Raw genomic sequence first — 24698 nt, 5'->3', positions numbered from 1 at the left:
AATTTAAATTCAGCGACATAGTCTATAGGCAGTAATATCAAATTATCTGAATAATTGTGTGAATTGGAAATATTTCAATGTCCAAACACACCCCTTCAGCTCACCTGAGATCAATTGTATAGCTCAGTAAAATAATAGTTTTGATGGGAAAAACACATACTTAACCACAAGAGCTGAGTGTACTTAGCATGCTCTGAATAGCCATCCTGTCAAACAGACTTCAGAACCATCTTATTTGCAAGCATATTTCAAAATACAGCCACTTCACCTCTGGTGCGTCCATAAAACATACCTGTTGTTCCCACAACGATACCATCATGTGACGTCTAACTGACAAAAAGCACCTTACAAACAGATTATTCATTCACAGTACTCTGAGATCACTCAAAGTATGAATGGCAAGCATGTGCAGGTTTACATACAAAAGCACTTTCACACACCAACGTGTAACCACTGCACACAGCACACACAGGTCACACAACAAATAAATATTTTATCATAACTTGTTTCCTCTAACTCAAACATAGCTTACTTTTCAAGGTGAACTGTAATCAGAGGGGAATAAAGGGCAGCAGTTTCTGCCAACCCCAGGTTCACAATGGTCTCGTGTAACCGATTCACTGTTTCAACTTCACCTCGCATGGCAGCGGCATTAAGAAGGCGAAAAAAAGATGCAACCGCTCTATCAGAGATCGGAACGTCCTTCTCTTTCATCTCTGTTAGGACGTTAATAGCATCTACAATGAAACAACACAAAAGACCCTTAGGTAATTTCATGTAGGGAAAACAAACTGCTATTAAAACAGCATTTCAAACCCAGCAGGAATGTAAATTCTGGCGTATAATGCCGATTTCAAGTTAATTACTACTTGCATTTCTAAACGAGACTACAATTATAAATCCACAATAGCATGGTTTTATCATTTTGCTGCAACTTTGACTACAAATTATAGATAGGAACTGTGTGCCCACTCTGTACCACATAACCCTGTATAGTCTGCCCTATAGCTGCAAGATTCTACTAAATGGATGCTTTTATCGTTCAATGCTAACATCTGCTAAATCACTCCATTGTTTCTTCAGCAGATGGCTTGTCACGAGGCCAGATAATAAAGATATGTTTACACTGTATATACAGCCAGACTAATGGTCTGATACCGATAGGGCCTGTTTGCTGTGTCGATACTAATTAGCCAAGGAGAGCCAATGAAAGCTTTCTAACAGACTGCATGTTAAAACATTAGGTTCATTAAGCTTCATTAGTAAGGCAGAAACAAACATTTTGGTATATGGAATAAGTGCATTTTTATAATGTTCTTAATTATTGCATAGATAGAATGTTTTGACCACTTTGCATTTGGCTACATTTATGAATTGTTTTATTTTCCGAAGGACACTCACGCTGTTAAAAGCAAGCTAATCTTTTCAAAGTGCTTTAATGTAGAGGTAGTAATGATCTGATTTATTGTGGTTTAGAGAACATCGGCTTTATTTATTATTTTTTGAACAGTAAGATTAAAAGGTGTGTAACACAAGTTTCAAAGAAGATTATATTTACAAAAAAATATATTAGCTTCTTACTTCTGTTGTACAGTTGTTTAGATACAAAATGTTATGGTGTTATTTAAGCTTGGACCATGTTTTTATTGTGTCAGGTCTTCTACAAAATCACAGACCTCGATATTCGGAGTCATGTTTTAAAGTTGATGACAGTCTAGGGTTCTTTTAAAGATCAACCAAATCATGTAAATAATAGAATTATATTAGACTAAATTACAGAAATTAAAGAGCTAACAGCTTAATGCAAACATCTAGCAATCCAAAATAGGCAGTTGGCAGAACACTCATTAAAAGCCAAAATTTCCAGGCAGTTTGACAGAATGACTCTAAAACGCAGTAACAAACACATAAAAGAACAGGAACAGAAAAATATATACTTTATAAAAAGTTAAATGATTTTTTTTTTAGTACTTGGCTCTCATGAGAAGGTTATGTTTATAGGTTTTATGTTCAGCCTTCAGACCTTCTTAAGCAAAAACAAAGCCATTAGTCTAGGCACATACGCAATTTGTGCCATAAGTCATGATCTTCAAACTCAATCCAAACAGCAATGCTAATAAAAACTAGCTGCAGAAATGCAAAAAGCACTGAGCTGTGCAAATGTAAATGACAAGCTTGCCAATCCATTAAAACTAATGGCCTGCACTGTCCAAGCATCTCTGGTTGAATTCACATGCAAATTTGTATGCAAAATGTTCAAGCACTTTTCAGGACATGATATACCATTAATATCAACTCACATTTTTATTCTTGAAGCAAGATACCTTTATTATATAGCAGAAACACAGAATAAAAGCCAAAGGATTACCTTCTAGTCTACCATGCTTTCCTAAGACTTCTACTAGTGCTATGTACTTTCCAGTGTCAAGAGCAACAGGTGAGTTCCTAGGGAAGCTAGGAATTAAAACAATAAAAATTGTATCAGACACTTATATTTTATAAATACAGATTAATTAAAAATTAATTAATTTAAAAACCCAGAAAACTGTGTAACAAAAGAACAGCACTAAGAGGTAAAAGTTCTAAGTGTTAAAAGAAAAATCTGATATACTTAAAAGATGTACCTTAAATATTTTCTGTGCAGCTTCCCACCAACAGAAAACTAAACTACCTAGTTTTAAAGAGACAAACATCCTTATTAATTATTTGGTAGTTTTTGGAAAGGAAAAATCTGTTTCCCATAAGCCTGGAAAGAAAACTCAGTCCTCACATCTGGGGTAGTGCTGTACTGTTTTCTATAAAGGAAAGAATGTGAAGCTATTCGCCTACAGTAACAAGTGAAAATCTACTATTTTAAAGTTACTTCTATGTATTTATTTTCTCTTTCCTGGAATTTTAAAAACCAATTCCTCCTCTGTTTTTGCAACAATTTTAAGAGTTGCCTCATAGCAATTTTATGCTATACTCAAGGCAGATCAGTAAAACCATGCTACTGCAGGGAAGCTCCACTAGAAGACTCAATTTTACTTCATACAATCTCACTATGGGGATTGTGGGAGAATGTTAGTGCGGCTAAAATCAATACATTAGTGTTTGCAGAGTGGTGAATTTCTTGGTATTTACAGCTCAATTATTTCTCAGTTTCAAACATTAGCAAAGCGTAATGAGCACCTGCCTATTAACCTACTGTAAAACCAAAGCAAACACTTCATGAATGCATATGAGAGACAGAGAGAACGTCGAAGTAACACAACTTGTTTTCTCCCCTGTAGCACTGGACTGTAGGGAGGTTTTCAAGGGGAAGAGGAGAGGAAGGAAAGGGGCAAATGAAAGGATGAGCTGAAAGAATTTGCTCCCGGATAAGCCAGGCATAACATGTTTTAGCCAGGAGGTAATTTTCATAGATAAAATACATAGCTCTGGAAATAAAAATTTAAAGTAGAATGCCTGTTGTTAATCCTAAAATACAATGCCACTAAGCAGCACTGTTATCCTGAAGACAATATAAGTACAATGTATTCTAAAAGCATTCTAGTTGCTTTTTTAACACAGAATACAGGTATTTTTTTCTTCTACTTAAGCCAAACTTCAATTCATACACTACTTATGCTTAAAATAACAACAAAACAGATCCTACACAACAATTTGCAATTTAAAAAAAGTTATTGTCCATACAAAGTAGCTGTTTCTGATGTTCAATTATAGAAAAAATTGTTTCAAAAAACCACACCCCTGTTTTAAATGCACATACATTGGTGGGGGAAAACTAATTAAAAATGGATGAGGGGGTTAATATTCAACCTACTTAATTCAACAAGGTCTGTGTATCAGCATAAATCTCTGTGACATGTTTCAGTGCCGGTGTACTTACACTTTTTCTTTCAGGTTCATTGCATCTTCTACATTATCATGTCGACAGCACAAATTTATTAAGGCTGCATAGCCACCGACAACCATGTCCGGTTCGTATTTGGCTTTCACTTCAAGGGCTTTTTGCATATTCTAAAAAAGGAACAAAGCAAAGATGTGAACTAGAGGAAAAGTCAATATGACATTATGAATCTTATATGTTCCGTGTGCGGTTATTTGACTGCTTTAGTGCTTTTAATAGCAGAAGACCTTATTTTGAAAACATAGCTGTAATATTTCAGAAAAATTTCAGAGTAAAGATTATTTTGCAGAAATTAGTATCTTTCTAAATCACTATATAGGTTAATTTCAGCGTAGGTTTCCAAGTCAATTTTCTAGTTAACATTGCTACCATGCTTTAAATAAGGCTTTTCTTTTTTTAAATCCACACAGACACTATAAACATTATTAATCCAAGTTCTAATATGGTTCTTATTTATTTGGAACTCATAACAATTTTTCACCTAGTGTACTGCCAAACATACAATAAAACCACTTCCTAAAGAATAAGAAACTACTTAATAATCCCATAGAAAGCTTTTTTTTTTTTTTATACATCCCTATTCATACATTTGACCACTTTAAACTTACAATGGTGTTTGCTGTTGTTTCATATGCAAAATCATAGAAACAGACAGCTGAGAATCACTCTTTCTGAACTATATCCTTAGCAGCAGTGAATACTGCGTTATAATCTGCACGACTGTTACTGTTCCTACATATACAGCTTTATAGGCAGGATCATACTGAACAAGAAACTGAATAAAAGTGTGGTGATACCCCCACAAATTACAGACACACACTAAATGAATGTAAACTACAGCTGGACGCCTGCCGAATGAAGGCAAGAGACCCTTTATCTCAGAAGAGCTTTCCTCCTGCAGGAAAATGGAATTTCAATCCCTGCATTAACAACCTAGTAATATTTGAATTGCAAATGACTAGTGCATGTATCAGTTGCTTGACAATCTAGATATAAGAGACCGGAGCCATGGCTTGAAAGGACATTTGGCATGTATGATAAACCTATCACAGCTGTTACTATCATTCACTTTGCAGATTATTGTAAACAAACTTCAGCAACCCCAAAACATGCCATTCAAGGTGTTGCTGAAATTAGTTAACCTTTTGATTTAATTGCTTTTTGCACTTATGTTTGATTTATAAGCATCAAACCATGAAACCTCAAGCACTGCACTTGTCTTTGCTTAACTATTGTCTTTCCATAATACAGTCATTTATGTCCCTTTAAAAATATAGCTATGTGTTTCCAATTATCTCTGCATTGGTTAAGATACCTCTTCTTCACAAAGAGCATGTATGAGTTGTTTCAAGACATCTGTAATAGGCTGGTTTTCAGCTTTTCGCTTTTCTAGTTTCTTCTCCAAAGCAGACACGTCAGATTTAGCACTCTAAATGGAGGTAACAGAAAGAATGTCAATTTCAAAAACAGCCTTCCCCGAACAACTTGTCGGATCACTTTAATAAAAGACAGACAAAATAATCCTCTCCTTCCATAGTATAAGAAAAATTTTAATCATTTAAGATGCTTTTATCTGTTTAAGTAGTACATATTAATTGAAGATTTGAGTCAGAATACAGTAAAAAAAAAAAAAAAAAAAAGCATGAAGTAGCATAACTACAAAGGTCAACACTACTGTTTTTCCTCGTATTCTGTTCTTGTGTTCAGGAAGTAGGTAACAGAAGCCTATTTCTTTTTCCACCTCTGTTCTGCTCAGATCAGGGATGTAAAGACTTGACATTCCAGCATCACAGACAGTATGGATTTATATGGTTCCTGCCACTCAAGAAGACTGCTGTAATTTACAAGCATGAATTAAGCCTCACACCACCACTGTTAATTAACTAGAACTTTCAAAGCACGTATCTTTTACCAGACAGGGAAACTGAGGCATGAAACTTCAGCTAACTCTGGGGTCAAGCATCAGGTCTATAGGAAAATCTGGACAGCCTTTATTCCTACTCTGCAAAGAAACCTCTGAACTCCAATTGGTATATTTTAAGAATGTCAATATACTTGCATGACCTGAAAGCGAGTGATTATACTTCATCCAAAACCCGTATCCAAACATTATTATTATTATTCTGGTATGAACAAGCATAGCCATTGGTGAATTTACTTACTTCTGGAATGCTGTCTGTAGACACGGGTTTTTTAGGAGACAGTGACCTTACATCCTAAAATGCAGTAAAACAAAGGTATCACTAATTCAAAAAAATAAAATAAAATAAAATAAAATAAATCCATCTATAAGCAAGCATATGATGCTAAAAATGTTGTAGAGTTTATTACATAATTGCAATTTAAAAACCCTGTAATCTGTAGCATTATTTCACTGACTTGAAGGAATACTAAATGTATCCCTCTAAGCTATCATACATGAGAATGAAAATAATTTCAACAGTTAGTGAAGAATCACAGAAAGGCTAAAAGGCTTACATATAAATCATTGCATTAAGGCATTTGTTTTGCCAAGGAGAATATGTACACACAGAGTACACATACTCTATTTTTTAGCTTCAAAGTAATTGTCATAGAACCACAGACCTTAATTAATTCAGGTACTTGAGAGGAGTCCAGCAGTCTGCAAATGCCGCTGCAGAGGTTTGTAGGGATAACTATATTCTGTACCAAGAGGTGGGGAAAAAATTATATGAGTTTTGAAACACAACCAAACTGAAATTTGTCTAACAGAAATTATCTCAGACGTAATTCAAGTCTCCAGCTCTTGCATGTCATTGAGAAGTGGTCTGGTTGTACTTAAAAGCAGCAATTTCAAATCTAATAGATACATGTCAGGCAGGACAGGCATTATGTAGCAAAAAATGAAATGGTACCATCTTCTTCAGCTGATGGAAGTATTGTCTCAAACGCTCCTCCTTGGCCTGTACCTCTGAGTCACTCATGCTGTCAATCAAGTGATAAAGAAAATAGCCAACAGCTTCTGTGGAAAAAAACAAGAGAAAGCATTCCACTAAAATTACCGAGACTGTCATGTTATCAAGATTAATTTATAAGAAATCATTTTGGTGTGAGATGTCACCCTGATGAGAGGCTCTGAAATGGCAACAATGATCACTGAGGCATAGAGATTATGTGGTTTGGGAGCACATATCTAACTGGTGAGTGAAAGGAATATTAATTATTTTCAGACCCAGTGACAGCTTTTCAGTACAGAATCTTACTTCAATCTATTTTTTCCACTGCTGTGTGACAGAAGTGGTACTGCCCAAGGCCTTCCCCCCCTTTCCTGCCCGCCACCCCAAATAGTTGCCACAAATATTTTGTCACTGCTCAGAAGAAAAAACTGATTTCTACCACTTTGCATATTTTTTCTGTACATTTTACCCATTACATTCCATTACCAAGCTACATTAAGTATTGTAATATTGATATGAAGGCATAGAAGATGCTTTAACCATTACATAACTAGTACTGAAGGAGCTGCCTATTAACCAATGAAAACCAAGATTAACAGATTTTAATCAAATGGTGCTTAGGCTTTTATCTATAAAAGTAAAAAAATATATGGGAACCTGTACTCAAGAATTGGAATAGTATTAGTTAATTTTCTTCTCAAATGGTTATCTTTCCCCGTAAACCTCCCCCAGCAGGAGGATTTTTTTTTAATTTTTTTTTTTTTTTTAAATACAGATTATTCATGTATGAAAAAAAGTATACTTCAAAGTAGAAGATTTGGGATGTTAAGTACCATTGTACTGCGCAAAATCACTAAAGGTAAAACTAGACTGAAAGATGGCTTTTATTTTCTCTCAAAGTATTTAAGCACTGATACTGTGCTCATTCTGTATCTGTATTTTGGTCAATAAAATTAGAAAAATAAATCGTTATCAGCAAGATTTGTTTGTAATTCTAAAAAGGAAAAGATCTAATGTATCTCAAAAATATGCTGTGATTATTAGAATCAGGATTTTACCCCACGTTTTCAAATTTCACTTTCAAAAAGAAGCAATCAGTGTTTACTGTTGTAATCCCTCAAACCCATCATTACACAGAAGAACGGATTTGTGGATAAGTTACAATCATAGAAATTGAAACTCTACCAGTTGGTCCTGGAGGCGTCAGGCAATAACGTTCATCCTTGTACAACAGTTCTGTTATCTGGTAAGACAGAATAATCGTACATTGCAGCCAAAAGAAGCAAGGACAAATAGTACCTGAAATTGAATTCTCAAAATAATAAAGCATCTCGCTGTTAAGTATTATTCTTTACCACATCATAGTAATTCTCTTAAAAAAAAAAATAAAAAATACAAGGAAGGTAGGCTTTTTTGGTGTGTGTTTTTTGGATAAATAATAGGTTTTTCTTAAAAATATATATTGCAAACTGAAATGCTTTCTGAGATATGGCAGTAAGACAGATTTTCTAGTATGTTTGTGTATCATTCTACAGAAAGTTAACTATCATAAGACATTGCCTAAAGCAAATAATAACTGATGTCGCTCCTGGAGATGCTACAATTATGTTCCAATTTACTGAAAGGCTGAAATTGGCCCATAAAGCTTTTTTTTTTTTTCCTCTCCTTTTTTTAAATTCTGAAAGAAGCAAATGCATGAAGAAAACAGAGGAACATGATTTAACATGCTCTGTTAGATTTAAGATAACTAGGATAGCTCTTCTAAATAAATGCAATTTTGAATGACAACATATACATCCATAAAAATTAATTGCGTTCTTTATAGTTTGACTAAATTTAGCATGTATTCCATTAGTCTCATACAAATTGAAAGAACACGTGGATTTTACTTCAGAGGAAAAGAAGCATTTACCCCAAGCCCCCCACATCCTATCCACAAATACTTTCACCTAAACCACATTTTTTTAAAAATCCATTTGACTGTTCTTAAGCAAATTATATCATCTATATTTAAAATCACAGTTTTTAACTATTTCAAGAATTTTGCTGTATCTGACGTGACAATAGAATGCAATCTGAGAGAACTAGGAGGGAGATGGATTCTCGATGTCGGAGAGCTGTATTTTAAGTAATGACAAAACAAAATGAATCCTCACCTAATTGTTAATGAAAATGAATAAATAAATCCAGAAAGCACCAAAAGCGCAATGGAACTATCACTTCTCGTTCTACCAACAGCCTAGACTCTGTGAATGCTTAAACTACAGTGGGCTTCTGCCCTTTTGCCCTTATCCTCCCTGTGAGGAACCAATGCACTGACGAACCCACAACTAATAAAAAACTAAGAAAGTCATGGTAACACAATTCTCCTTCTCAATCAAATTTCAAAGAACACTGAAAATAATGGACTGCAGAAAAAAAAGCATGGTATTATTTTTAATAAGTAACTACTTGTTTTTCCAGTTAACCTTTGTAAAATAAGAAATGCTAATACCTATATTTAACTCAAAAATTTAGTAAAGATGTTAAAATACACCTTTTCTCCACTGTGGAGAATAGCAGAAGTAGCTGTAGATATGGCTTTACACGCAGACCACCATTATTTTAGCCCTCAACTGTCCTTTCAAGTTTAATTCCACAAAGGAAGTAATGAAACTGATCCCCTTTTTTCTTCCCTTTTTATTTTTTCCCCTTCCCTCTCCACACACAAGGAAGAAGGATAGATGCAGAGGACAACAACATCCACTGACCATGATCTTCATACAACAGAAGGTGATAGGTAAAAAAAAAAAAAAAAACACCCTGAACCTCATGACTATAATTTATTTATACATATCATTAAACAGCAACTTTCCAAACTGCAATTTTCATTTCATTCTTTTTTTTTTTCCCCAAAAAAATCTGAATATACTGCAAGCCACGTACAGGCTTATATTAATCAGCAAGTACAGTAATTAAAAAGAAGACAGAAAGCAGCAATTCCCTTCCCAAATTTGGTAACCAGTCAGCATTTGCCAACATCTCCTCTGTTCTAGGTCCCTGTAAGATCTATTAACCAAGGTATATGGGGCACCTTTCTAAGGTAGCCTATACTGGAGAGGGCATGATCAACCAATTTTCACTTGACTTCATTCAAGTGACTTTATCTGTCTTTGCCTTCAATATTTTAAGTAAAATGACAGAAACCTAATCATGCCTTATTATTTTATTTGCACTGGTATGGGGATAGGAAGAAAGTTTAGGGAAGGAAGGAAAGAAAAGGATTTTTAGGAGTGTCAGGAAAACCATGGCTGGCTTTGTATATGAAGCTACAACTGTGTACTACCTTCAGCTCTAATCGCACTGATCTACAAATCAGAATAAAGATACACATTTGATTTTTACAACTGCACTTATCAAGTATGAAATCCAAATTTCATATAGTTGTATGATCTGCTACTGACAAATGTCTTGCTCTAATTAATGAGTTCTACAATTACCAGGCTCAGAATTCCGATTTACATTAACTTATCGTAAGTATGCAGAGAAATTGATTTTATTTACAGCATCACTATATCCACTTACCTTGCTCCAAAGCTGTACATCATTTGAGCTGAAGAGGGCAGCAAAGGATAAAAAATTAATAGGAACAAAATGATTTTACTCTGGTCTCGTGTATTTTTTTAAAACCCACAAACTATATTAACACTGTGGATCTTGGTATTTAAAGCAAATTATTAAAACTCAGTAATTCCAACATATTGTTTAAACCTATGTGGTACAGAGTAAGTTTTGTACTTTTTATTATAATAAACTCTGTTTCTAGTAAACATCCTAAAATAATGCAGCACTCCTAATAGGTAACTAAAAATAATGTATTTAATTTTATTTTTAATCTAATATTTTAACATGTTCTAATTGCACATTTTTAATTTTATTCTGCAGTCTAATATTTCGAGAAAATAAGCTTCAAGCAAAGAATTTTTACAACGTAGAAAACCACATGTAAAATTTAGAATAAAAATGTATACTTCTGTGCATTAAAATTAATTTTTTTAATATAGATGGACAACTACAGGTACCTCTAAATGCATTTGTAACAAAGAATAAATTAATCAAATATCTGACTTAAGCTGTTTATTGGAGTAAGATAAATAGGTAACATATTAAGCACAAACTCAACATGAAAGAATTCTCCTTTTTCTGTTGATGCTCCATACAACTGAATGGAGAGCACTTCTGCACATCATCAGGTTACAACCAAAGACCAAATGTTAACCAGTTCACTCAAGTATAAAAAAAAAAACCTGACGTGTTCCTGTTATTTACAGGACATCTGAGTTCTATCTAAAAGCTGTAACATCTCAACAACTATAAAGCAGCATTAATCTAGACAAGGCTAAGAAAACAAAAATCAAAAGCTTTTGACCTTACTTTATCTTCCTATAATTCTTTTAAGGAGAAAATAAGATGTCAGTCTGAACAGCTGCAGTGGAACTTCAAAGCATTTACAGAAGTTTAGGATTCTATTTTACTTAGGAGGTTCAAGCCTAGGAACCATTTATTCTTTTTGTGCTACTGCCACAGGTATTTGAAAATGAGTGGAGCACAGGTCCACAAAGAGGAAGAAATGCTATTTGTGAGGTTAGTTCAGCTTTCCTGAGTGAACTCACTCCACCACTGACAGCATGACAATGAACTGCAGATATCAAACGCATCAATTTCCCAAAGTACTTGACTCTGAAATAGTAATGGTAGTTCAGGTAGATAGAACGGGAATACTTTGAGGCAATAACTAGGAAAGAGCAGCTTCAACAGAAATCCATCAGCTAGTATGCTGCAGGCGTTGTTTGTGTGTCCCTCATGTGTCCACACCCTGTGCCAGTCCTAAACTCTGCTCGTTTGAACATTTGTGACCAGCATTTTGTCATCAAATTCTCCTGAGTTCAGGTTTTTAAAAAATGTATGGTGATAACCAATATTCTCTTCTCTCCTACCACATGTTCAAGCTTCATTTTTAGGCTGTTCTCGCTATTAAGTTTAAAACAGAGAAGGAAACATCAATTGGGCATGCTTTCAGGAACTATAGAAAGGTAAAATTCAGGTACAGCCAACCTCATATATAGCTCCTGAAGCCAGGTAACGATAAGAACAAACAAGAAACTAATAAATGCTGCAGTTAGAAGTGGCAAGGAGAGAGAACAACAGTCAGCTGAAGCAAGTTAAAAAATATTTCGTTTGCCCCAGAATTCTGAGTTTTGAGCCCAAATGTTCAATAACTCTTCAAATCACAACAGGAGAAACTGTTCCACTGCTTAGGAGTGTAACTATTTTGCTTACACCGAGTATGAATCTTCAGCAGCTAATTTTTACGATACAAGCTGATAATGCTTTCAATTTGCTGCAAATTGCATTCTGACCACCTGCACTACTCTCTTGTAGCAGGCTATTTCATGCCAGCATTCCTTGGTGGTGCATGGAAACATTGGTGTGGCTTGTTTTCTAGGGCAAGCCCTACTTTAACTGATTATTTCTCTGTACTTGCAGACAAAAAATATGTATTAACTAAAGTAACAATTTAAACATCTGAAACAGATTATTCTGGGGCTGAAAATATATCATCTAAATATTATCTAAAATATTATTGCACTTATCCTTTTGAAGTCAAGGTTATCTAGTGCCAGGTTAACAAGCCCAGATTTAATACTGATTTTTTTTTTCTTCCTCCTTTTCCCTTGACAGAGCATGATCAGCTGGACAGAACTTGCTATTTACAAGGTAATTATTTTGGCTATATTCATCCACTGTGTTTTAGTAATACCCAACCGAAACATAGTCACATCACAGCCATTAAGAAATTTTGGTAAATTAGTCAGTCAATAAAACCAGCTTTCAGACTCTGGTCCTAAGTAATGTTAAGTGACTCCTGTGGTGTAAAGCTACAGAAAAAAACTCAGTCCTAAATGTTTGATTGGAGCAAAAAGAGGATGATACAAGTGCTTGTTAATTCACACATACTTCCACAAGCTTACGTCAACCCTGCAAGTAGCATAAAGCCCTCTTTTCAAAATGGGACCAAACAGGTCTGAATATGAAGTCGTGGCAATGTAGCACAACGAAGCTATCAGGTATAGTGGAGTATGCCTGGCTTCTCTTGGTATTTTGTTTTCATTAAGTACCTGTCTACTCTAATGGTTAACAATGATCTGTAGGGAAATCATATTAGCACAACAGTTTAGCAACATAAAAAGTAAAGATAAAATTCCAAGTATTTCCTACCTGTAGGAGTTTATATGCTATCAAATATCAGATAACAAACAATAATAGCAGTATGCTCAGATAAAGCAGGGGTAAGGAAACCAGGGAGTGCAGAGAAAAACCAGATTCCTCAGATCTGCCACAGCTGGAACCCTACTTTAAAATTCTCAAACACCGAGTTGGGGACAAGAGGGGAGGGAAAACTGCACGGACTTGTGCTCAACAAGGCAAAAGAGAGGGGGAAAAAAAAGGGATATTCACAAAACAATCTTACCTTTTGAATCCCCTAATAAGGCTGTTTCTAAACTGGTTAAAATCAACAGAAGGTGTGCTTGCTGAAGACACTGTAAATGAAAGCAATGTTTCTAAATAGTCATTCCAAGAAAACCCTGAACACCAGCAAGTCAGTTGGTCACATAAACGGGGACTGAGTAGATGAACTATTTTGTTTATTTAGTAAATACTGACAAACATTTGTAAAACTCAAAATTTCAAATACCATGCTATTTGAAAAAGTCCTGACTTTTATCAGCTCTACGTTTGCTTCCTTTCCAGAGATTAAATATTCCAAGAGATTTTTGCCTCTTCACTACCTTTAATGCCAGTTAATGTACATATACTTATTACAAATTAGCAATAGAAATAAGCATCCCTGCAAAACAGTAACAAGACCAAATACCCTGTTGCAAAAAGCAAAAGACAAAATACAATTCTAACCAAGAAAACTTGAGTCATTAGTACTGAAACAACAACAACAAAAAAATAGCCCACAGGCAAACAGTTTACTGGGATGTTTCAAACTGAATACCTGCTTTAAAATAGGTTTAACGTAAATGCTACTGCTTTTTACCACGAGACTGTAAACATTTCTTTCTGCTGGTGTAAACTGCCTGACAAGAAGCAAAAAGTAGTTCTATCTAAAGCACTATCCACTAAATTAAATAACATGTAAGGGGAGAAAAAGACACACCTATGAATAACCATGAGCTGTAAACATGAACATGTAGAATTGTTACAACATTGGATGAACACAAAGGTAACTAAAGTAATTTTAACTTAAATGATCTGAGAGGTCATTTACTGTTATACTTATATCCTCATCTTTAGACTTTTTCCTTGCTAGATACTGGAAATAATTCTACCTTCTTCCTCTAAAATTACTGTTTCTCATTCCAGTGTCATAGTACAGCTGGAAAAACAAACAAACCAAAAAAAAAAAAAAAAAAAAAAACAGAAAAAACAACAGTAGTAGGTGAATTTAAGTCCTGTATGGAGCTATTTTAATTTGATTTCACTATCTCAACACACCTAAACCCTCTGAAAACCTGAATGCACTGGGTCCCATCAGCAAGGGCTGTAATACAGTAGGTAGGTGGTAGAGGAGAACCAAAATAAAAACACCAGCTCTGTGCGAAGCTGCAAAATAAAAGGCAGGAACAACATACGAAAACTACACCTTAGTCTAAGAGCAGGCGTTTAGAAAACTAAGTTTTAAATGATTAAATGTTTATTTTAGTCGGAAAATCTCAGGTGAAGTTGGTTTTCAAGCAACCCTCAATACAAACCCTCCTCCGCTGGTTTATGAAACTTTTTGCTCATAAAAAGACGAGCAGAAAGCATCTTAGTATGCTCAGCTGCTGCTGACAATCGGCAACCTGGTTTCCTTAGCAACAAACAAGTCTGAGAAAATCAAGAGGCTGACAATGAAGTGGAATGGAATGGCATGATAAAGGGGAAAAGCAGCTCTCATGTACGCTGCCTTATGCGCCCAGATTCCTCAGCTGATGCTTCTTGGTTTTCATCTTGTCAGGAGCAGAAATCTATACGTTATAAGGTATGAGAAGCTGAATCAATACACCTAGATAGCAACCAGCACTCATACCCAGCCTTCACCTCCCCTAACTACATTGATGAGACAATCTTAAACTGTTTTCCATACTGCATCTATTTTTCCCTCTTTGTAATACTGCAGAAGCAGCCAATCCAAAAAAAAAAAAAATTCAGCTGTTTAATATCTTTGCCTTATCATTTCCTAGGTGCTAATTAGATTTACTAGCATTCATTTCAGCTTGGTAAACTATTTACCGTAGTACCTTCCTTTAAAGCTCAAGTTCAAAAGAAATTTTGTATGATTTTATGAATTATTAACGCTAGGCTTTGTAAAAAGAAACACCACTACAAAATTTGAATTCAAGACACAGACAACAGCTAAGCAATATACTGTGAGAATAATTTCATGACAGTAAAACAAAATGCAGCACGTTACGTATGTGCCGGATCACATATATTTATCTTATACCACGTACAAACACGTTTGTGCCTTTAAACACAATGAAAAGCAACTAGTTTACTTCACCAAAATGAGTGTGGAGAGATGGTGGGCTATAATTTTTCATGTAAGCAAAAACCTACCAAATCCTACTTCACTTTTCAGAAAAAAAAATTATTGCTAATAAATAACTAGCCTTTCAAAAAAGAATTCACGGCTGTTTCAAGTACTACTTTTTCATGGTTAAGATTTCTGTTGTAGTAAGAACTAACAACAGTAATGGCAGAATGTAAGGTGAACCTTAAAAGATTCACTTAATTGATAAATCTTCATTACAACAATTAATCAATCACTAATACCTACTCATTTCATTTTCTCCTTTTCACTCACTTGCATTATATACTGTAATACAAAAAGAGTGATTTAAGCCTTTATACAGACTCTGTTTTCAAGTTTAGTATTAAAAACTGCTTTTTACTGTAACTTTTTCCATCTTTAGATTAACATAGGACTACTCTGTTTTAGTACAAGCTTACTGTTAACGTTTCTTTCCAAGCCGTAGCACAGCTTTGCTGGGTCACAGCATGCTATCTTTTAGTATTAGCTAAATAAGTCAGTGACTGCCTTAACTTTTCCCTCAGTCTTACACAAACAAAACTGTTGTTTAAAAAGAGAACTTTTTGTATTAGATTTAGTCCAAGATTAAGGGGTTTTATTATGGACTCAGTATAGTAGGCAAATAACTTCATGACCTAATTACCCTGCCAAATTCCTACCCAACTTCCAGACTCAGGTTAACATCAATGGCAGTCAGTTATTTAAAGCTGATTCATTCATAAATTATTCTGCAGTACTTCTGAGCAGTGCTATTAAACTAGCATCCCATTGTAGTTGATGCCACAAACAGAAAACAAGAACAATCCCTGCACCAAAGCCTTAACAGTTGTTGTCCATGCCTATTGCTTCCTTAAGCACTCCTAGAATATGTGGGATTCACAACCATATCACAAACACAGCTTTGCTAAATATCATGTATTTCACGTTATGGCCAGTCTCAATCCTAAAAATCAATTTAACCACACTATGTTGTCCAGAACTAGTGGTTTCAAGTCTGACATCTTGTCGTAGAGAACCTCACATAACAAAAGCTTTGCACAAATTTCCCTTGTTTCTTTGTGCACATAAATCCCTTCACCTACAACCAACCTATCAGCACTACCACTGAGAATATAGTAACACGCAACGTGAAATACACTTACACAGAGAAACAACATTATTCAGTCTTCCATGTGCTGCTTCATGTCTAATTTGTGCTACACAGAGTCCAACAGTTTCAAAAAGGCAGTTATTTTCCTACAGCAAAAACAATAAAAAACATTTTAAGTACACACAATGAGACTTTCTGATACTTTGTATTTTAAACTCTTCCTTCCCAAAGGACCTTGTCATTCTTGTATTGGTAGCTGTTGAGAACCTAGACAAGTGCTCTACAGATGTCTACATGGCTAGCTAGATATGCTAGAACAGTACAGTTGTTTTAATCTGCAATTCTGAATTCTTCATTAAACAAAACTGCACTGGAAACAAGTATTACTGATTTAAAAAAAAAAAAAAAGAATGTAATTCATGTATTTATTCTGACTTCTAGAAACAGCAAGCTGTTTCAAGGAAATTCAAGGAAAATATTTTGGTTAACTGAAACAGAAAGAAAAGATGGCAGGAGAAAGACACTATAAACAAGTCACCCATGTAACAACTGCTTCAAAAGTATTCTCAATATATTAAACAGACTCGATCATACACATTCACGTTTAGAGCACTACTAGTATCCAAATCTCTCACAGAAAAACAAGTGTTGCAATGATCATTTTTACGAATTTTAAATGTAAACTCACCTTCAGCTGGGCACAGGCGGTTTTGCAATCTGGAAAATTTTTAAGAACATAGCCAGTGTATGTTTCTGCATCGATTTCCACCCCCAACTCATGCATCACTTTGAGGATCTCAAAGACACCTATCAAAACAGAATTGGTAAAGCTAAGCATTGCAGAAAAATGAAAATTTGAGAAACACACAAAAATAAACGTTGCTTTTCAAAAACAGACTTGTCTCCTCAGTTTCTTTTCTTGAAACTACTATGCAAAAAAAATGCATTTCTATCTGAGGTGTTAATAAAGTTCAAAACTGTGAAGCTTGAAATTGAGTTACTAAACTTCCTGTTGCATGATGCACTATCAAAACCAAGAAAGTCTTCATTAGCTTGGAAATTGCTAGTACACAGCTATTTTCTATATTATATTTGCAAAACATCTTTTAAAGCTATATATTAGAAGGTCCATATTATTGTGCATAAAAAAGACCTGGAATTTAGCGTAATGAATATAATGACTTTCAAGACACAAAATCAACATTCTTAGCTTTGTTCCCAACATTAGTAAGGAGGCAAGCTTTCAAGATTTCTTTCTAGATTTGTTCAAAGCAAACAACATTTTCATAAACAAACGGGTCTGTGTTAACTTTCTGTATTAACGCATCAGACTCAAACAGGAAATCAGAGAAAGGGTAGAGTCTTCCAAGCCCCAGTGAAACTACAACTTTTACACGTTTTGGATCAATTTACACACGTATTGCTGCTGTAGAGAAGCATCTGAAGACAACAATACCTGATCTTACTGGATCCAGTAACATTGTTACTGACGCTTAACAATGAGAGCATAGAGTTTTACAGTATGTTTCATGCTTTTTAATCGTTCACTCTCTTTTGATTTGGAGAAACTTCTTACAATAACCCTAGCTAGCAAACTCTGAACCCGTCAAAATCAATACAGGTATTATCATTTTTTGCTGGTCTAAAAGTGACTTGTCAGTTGCTGCAGGACACCAGTTCCAAATAGCATATGTTTTTTTCAACTTGCATTTCATACTTATTACTTTAAAAATGCAAAGTTTCCCAAAGTCCCTGTCTTTGCCCTGGAGTGCCACCTATGGAAAAGTGACACTTCCATGAATATTTTATGCAGTGCACTATGGTGCAAATAATCAAATGTGAATTCCCTTTGAGCACTTGCAAATACATGCAGGCAAGTCACACTAGATTAAAATCGCATCATCTGTTCGAGTTTGCCTTAAACAAAACTCTGATTTTGGCCCAGAATCTGTGAAAATATGAATAAAGAATTAATTACAGTAAGTCTTTCCTAATACCTTCCAAAATTTAACAGCTAGCTACAATTCCACATTTTCAACTTCTCAGCATATGTATTAAGCCCTCTTGTGTTGCCTTTTACCAAATAGCTGAGTTCGAGTCCTCATCACTAAGGTACGATTTGAAGACTGCAAGGTGTCTAACACAGTGAACAAGGTATGGTGAACTCAGGAGATTTAGATCTAGATACTTAACTCCGTACCTAGAACGGAGCAGACATCTGCTTTGTTAAGCACAGCCATTCCCAAGTACCCAGTCACAAAAAAGTTACATGGCCTGGCACAACACCTCAGTAGGTAGGTGCACGTACGAAGATTAGGACACCAGCAGAAGACTGGGATGGAAATTGAGGAGGTATACCAACAGAACCATTGTACATAGCCAAATTAAGTTGAAAGAACAGCCACACACTTCTTCACACCTACAATAGCTGATGTGGAGAGTTTTTTGGAATAGATTAATGAAAATCAACACCGAATCCTACAATTTCACATACATTTCCTACCTCATGAAGAGGAGGAAATGCTTTATTACCATGTAAATACCTTCTGCAACACAAAGCAGTGAAACATCCCCACTTCTATCAGAATACTACAATATGATCAAATGGATGGATGAGTAAAGGTTTGAGCATTATTGTACGTTGACTTTCTAGATACCACTTTCATCTCGTAACAGTATTGGAAAATACACTATTGTGTTCTCTCTCTCCCAGCTACCAAAGATCAGACTACAAAGGACAAAAGTGCAACCACATTTAGCTACAACACCGGTCTCTGGACTTTTTCTGAGAATGTGCTCTCCCCCACGTATGTGTATTTAGAAACTGCATACACGTATTACTGTACTAATATATTATGTACATTACAAAACATACACAAAAACAAAGCACAAAATGAGGAAAATGAAATAAACACTAGTTTAAAAATAATTATTTCTTTATCAACTGTACACCCATACCTCAATGGGTTGCTTTGCAGATCCTGTTTTGGGTTACAGAAAACTGGGTGTAACGAAAAAACACACAAAGATACCAAAGAAAAATCACAATCAAATAGTCTTCTAAAGACTCTGTAAATAAAAGCATTACTAAGAGAAATAATTTTTTATTTTATTTATTTTTTTTACTAAGGATTAGTCCCTGGGGACCATGTAACAGTTCATTCAAAAGGTCTGCACGAGACATGATGTATTTAAAAATATTTTGCAATTGTCTAAATCCTGAAATTATATAGAATACTTGATACTGTGGTAGTGGTATTCTGCATTTGAGGAAAAAATCATGTGAGTAATATGAAAGGCAGCCTATCCACAAAGTCTTAAAATTTCTATTCATGGCTTAAAAAAATCAAAATTTGATGGAGTCCTGTTTTCATATATGTACAATAGTTCCTTGGACTTGTATGGGTTCAGAGAGAGTTTTTTCAGTCACCTTTCCCTGCTTCATCAAGAAGAGGTTTTTGAGACGATGGGCTGAGGTATGTATGGATTCCAGGGGTTGAACTGCCACAATTATATAAGTGAATTATAAGACGATAGAAATAGGGAACAAAACACAGCCTAACACTTCCGTTCTCCTTTTTTGTCAGCACTGGAAACAGCACTGAACGCCCCAGCAGAAGTAGAAAAGCATCCTTCCAGCCTCAAATAAGTACATCCAAACACCAAGAAATACAATAAGAGATTTATCACAAGATGATCATAATATTCCTCTGATAGAGCAGAGCAACTTGCTGCTTCTTAAGGAGAGAAAAGAGGCTCGCATTTCAGACCCCCTTTCATTTCTTAAGTTCCTCACAAGAAGTAGCACCTTATATCTAATATGGTCCCACCAGAACACGGGGAATTTAATTACTAAGGCAGCTACGTACAGTTCAATATGTGAAAGTGCAGCATAACTGTGCTTAGAGCAATTTTCTAAACAAATAAAAAACTTGTACAGGGAGGACGTGTATAGGAAAAAAACGTAATATTTAAGTATTTTTGCTGTGTTGTTAATCTGAGATGCATTCCAAAATTCTTGGCTGGAGAGGTCTGTCTACAAAACACGACCTGAAGTAATTACTTCAGGAAACCAGCACTCTTTGCTCTCAGTGAGTTCAAGAGACTTATTTCCTTATTCATCCAACTTCTTTTTCCTGGGGCAAAGTAAAAACTGAATTATCATTCACAAGCCATGCTTTGTGTATAAAACCACAACAGTTTAATAGAAAATGAAATTAAAATACACTATTGACTTTTAAAAATTGCCTTCAAAAATACCTGAAGTGATTCTACAAATATGAAGGGAGGCAATATGTCCAGTTACCAGCATAAGCCAAACATTTCTGCTCAACTCTCCTGTTACTATGATCTGATACAAGCTGAATCTCAAAAACCTTTTCTGATCTACTGCATATACCTCTTTTAAACCCTTTTATATACTTTCCCATTGCCAAGCCTAACAGCATTTATTTAGATAAATACTACAGAAATAAGTAATTATCAAGTTTCATATCAAATGCAAATAAAAGCGAGCATATTCCACCTGAAATATCTGCCTGTGTAAAAAATGACTGAAAAGATCGGTTTGCTAGTTCAGAGTGGTTAAGTTCTCTGCAGTACATTTAAAGAATTGCCTTGCTTAGCTTTATTCCTCTTAGCCACCACTTCACTGTTACTTCTTTCACCTTCAGCTGCAAAATACAGAAGTTAGGAAACCTTCTTTGATATAGTGTGTCAGGTTTTGTTATAATGAACCTCAGATAAACGTGTAATTAAATGTTGTTACTAGTTCTGTAATTGCTTGAGTCATATTATATGCATTATATTAAGGCATTTGTACCCTGCAGTTCTAGATATGTTGCTGCTTTTCTTCTGTGTCCTTTAATGATTCAGTCCATTGTCTACCTCCTATCAGATTTTTACCATTTCTTCCCCCCCTTAAAAGTTCTTTTCAATTTTCAGCCTTACCAATACTGAGATGCAAAATTATACACATTAGGCCAGGCATTGCTACTTTGTAGATGAAGCAATTATTACCTCCTTTTTAGTAGGAGATGTGATGCAGTGTCTGTCTGTACCTTTCTTAGTACAGCCCTATTATTTTTCACTGCTAGAAAGCACCATTCTGCTCATTTACTGTCTGTTGTCACCTTTAAGTTCTCACTGAAGCATTCTCTGTTATTTCTATGAAAATTTCAGGGTGTTTTTTTCTCCTCCTATTTACTTTACCTCAGCTGTATTGGATGTGTTTTAGATAGTGGGTCTCTTTATTTTTTCTTTTTAATTACAATTAAATTTCAAAAATGGGAAAAAAGACAATTTGTTTTACTGCAGCAAGAATGATTCCACTGATTCTTCACTGCAGAAAAAAATGCTTAGATATCTTCTCACATATTTTAAGAACTGCAAAATCACTGACCTTTGTAGTTATGTATGGAGTAGTAACTTTCACACTTGACGATTCAAACTGAGAGACTAAGTATGAGGTTACAAAACCATGTTTGCAAAGCCACACTGCTATTATACAGCCATACAGAAGTTTATGTATCCATTGCTTTTACAGACAGAAGAAGACAGGCTTTCTAGGGCATGTTAAAGAAAGCCAGAGTCAAGGGCTTTTGCAACAGTTTTATTCTCAATTTGTTTACATGACTTCCAGAAGTAACTCCTAGCCAGAGTACAGTCAATTTCTACAGTAGGAGTTGAAATTAAGGAAACTTCTGAACTTGCCAGAGACCTTGATCTGAAACTTGAGTTTCTCTCAATGGTCAGACACAGCTTCAGCTTTGGGAGCGAAGTCTAAATCTAACACTTTCAGCGTCTCTTAGAATTGTGTCAGTGAGGTGAAACTTTCATTGTAGTAACAGACAACCTCTTTCTGTTCAGTAGGCAGCACCCGCTGCCTATACAGAAGTATGACACAACTTAATTTTACTTATTTGTGGCAATAATGCACTCCGAGTAAGTCACAAATGACCAACCTAAAACCAACACTGAGATACTTTTAAAATGTCGTTGAACTTTGAAGCTCTTGAAAACCTGTAAGAAGATAAACTTGGGTAGTAGTCTAGCAGAACAGATCCTAAAGAGTTAATAAAAACTGAATATTGTTTTCACAAAGGCTTTTTGAAAAAGATTTGAGACATTTTTATAGCCAGAAACAATTAGGGAATACTTGTTTCAGCATTTCTTCCAAACTGGAATGTGACTGTATATTTAAGATAAAATTGCGATATGAAGAGAGTGCTAAAAGCACTTTTTTTTTTGTTTGTGCATTTTGTTTGTCACCCAGTGTCACACTAACAACTCTGCATCTCATTCTAAAGCACATTATACTGTGAGATAAGATGAAAAAGACAGTTTTTTGTTTCCCCAAGGGGGAAGTACTTCTGTTAAAAGCATCTTTTTACAATACCATTCTTTCTGAATTACCAATAACGCAAACCAAAGAATTAGATACTGTACTCTAAAATTTAATATTTGTTCAATTCTTATTCATAGCCTGTAGACATCCCCATGTGTAACAGGGGAAAGCATGCTAAATGCTTGAACCTACTTAAGAATCCAAAAGATTGAGCATTTCTGTCCTTCAATCAGGATGCTGTCAGGTCAGGCTCGTACATTCAGTGACGTAAGTTCTCCTGCAGTTTTTATTATTGTAACTAAACTCACATTTGGCTTATCAGCTATATAATAAGATGGTTTAAAAAAAGAATTGGATTTGCAGTCCAGGAGAGCTATTATAACACCACCTTACTATTAAATGCTTCTCTCAGATTTCAGTTCCTTGAAGAGTAAGCTCTTCAAAGTAATGAGGAGTGAAAAGAACCACTGAAAGGCAGAAAGAATGTGAAGAGTTAAAAAGATAAACTCTTTTGCTCATCTTTCTATACAAAGGTAAGCCACCTAAATTTGTATCACAATTGAGAAAGAAAGGGGGGGGGTTAAAAAGCCTTTCTGAAGGAAAAAAAAAAAAAGTTTGCAACAAAGACAGAAAAGCAGCAAGGTCTTCACTTATTTTCAAGAGCCTGGTGAATCTTGGAAGTGGTGTTTTAGTGAAGATTTGTTATCTTAGGTTTACAACAAAGCAAGAGGAGCACATATCATATTGCTAACCTTTAAGATTCTTCTCTTTCTGGAACCCAACCATCAGTGGCCAGAAATAGTGAGGTCTGAGCGGCACGCCTTCCTCTTTCATGGTCTTCATCACACCAATAGCCAGGGCTAAAAACATTCACAACATAATTAAACAGTGACCAAGTACTTTAAATAAGCATACGTAAAATAAATAAATAAGCAAAGTACCTGACTTGTTGGCCTCCAAAGCACAACGCAAGACAAATGTTAACGGTGCCGAGTGCATTTTTGTTTCTTTTAACTCACTACAAAATTGCTTCAGCTTGCTCAAAGGCTGCAAAGAATTTCAAGAATTAATGTATTTTTACATTTCTCTAATTGTTTACAATATCAGATTCTTCTCATGTTTACGAAGTTGATATTACACATCCCAAACAGGCTTCCCTCATGAATTTCATTTTATTATGCAAATTGGCATGAAATACTAAAATCCTTTGATTCTGTAAGACCTATTAAAAAAAAATCTACCATTTTCCATTTCTATGGATTCATTAAATTAAATATATTATCACTAGTGCATTACAAAAGAAGTATCACTGTACTGCATACCAGATCTCTATTTACACAGTGTTGTAAGAAGAAGCTACCCTGGTCCGCATTATCACGTGATAAATGATTGTAAGACTTCAAAATACGGAAACTTATATCTTCAAAGCCATGAGTTATCAGAGTCAAACAGAGGTTCATCGCATCTGGAGACAGAAAGACAGAGAACAACAACATTAGAATAGGGTATATAACTATTTTCATATTAAAATACACTAAAAGCAGTGAAAACTAGGAAAGTAAGTTTCGTGTATCACTGACATACCTTTTAACATGACTCACCAATCAAATCTGAAACGTCATCTTTCAGAATTATTTATATTGTCAACAAAATTCACTTACTGCACTAAAAAGACCATTCCTAAGATTAGCAAACCATCACCACTGTAGCATGATTGGATACCAGGTAAGAGAAAAAAAAATCTAGACGTGTCAAAAAAAATTAAAAAAAAAAAAGAAAAGGAAAAGGGATGAGTATAATTAACAGTTATCAATCAGACTACACATACT

General features: G+C 35.0%; 1 protein-coding gene across 1 annotated transcript in view; it reads right to left on the bottom strand.

Moving 5' to 3' along the window:
- Positions 1-24698, bottom strand: part of LRPPRC (leucine rich pentatricopeptide repeat containing) — a 91258-nt gene that overhangs the window by 49469 nt on the left and 17091 nt on the right. Inside the window, exons 9-23 of the mRNA XM_032184030.1 lie at positions 24192-24334; positions 23811-23916; positions 23622-23729; positions 17212-17330; positions 16576-16669; positions 13322-13391; positions 10375-10402; positions 7996-8053; positions 6769-6875; positions 6479-6556; positions 6055-6108; positions 5208-5321; positions 3872-4002; positions 2369-2454; positions 533-737 (exon numbers count right to left, since the gene is read on the bottom strand). Coding sequence (XP_032039921.1) covers positions 533-737; positions 2369-2454; positions 3872-4002; positions 5208-5321; positions 6055-6108; positions 6479-6556; positions 6769-6875; positions 7996-8053; positions 10375-10402; positions 13322-13391; positions 16576-16669; positions 17212-17330; positions 23622-23729; positions 23811-23916; positions 24192-24334 — 1501 coding nt within the window. The remainder of the gene's footprint in view (positions 1-532; positions 738-2368; positions 2455-3871; positions 4003-5207; positions 5322-6054; positions 6109-6478; positions 6557-6768; positions 6876-7995; positions 8054-10374; positions 10403-13321; positions 13392-16575; positions 16670-17211; positions 17331-23621; positions 23730-23810; positions 23917-24191; positions 24335-24698) is intronic.

Source organism: Aythya fuligula, chromosome 3 (genome assembly GCF_009819795.1).
Source record: "Aythya fuligula isolate bAytFul2 chromosome 3, bAytFul2.pri, whole genome shotgun sequence".
Classification (NCBI taxonomy): domain Eukaryota; kingdom Metazoa; phylum Chordata; class Aves; order Anseriformes; family Anatidae; genus Aythya; species Aythya fuligula.
The sequence above is the reverse complement of the archived record's forward strand: the minus strand, read 5'-3'. Positions and strand labels throughout refer to the sequence as shown.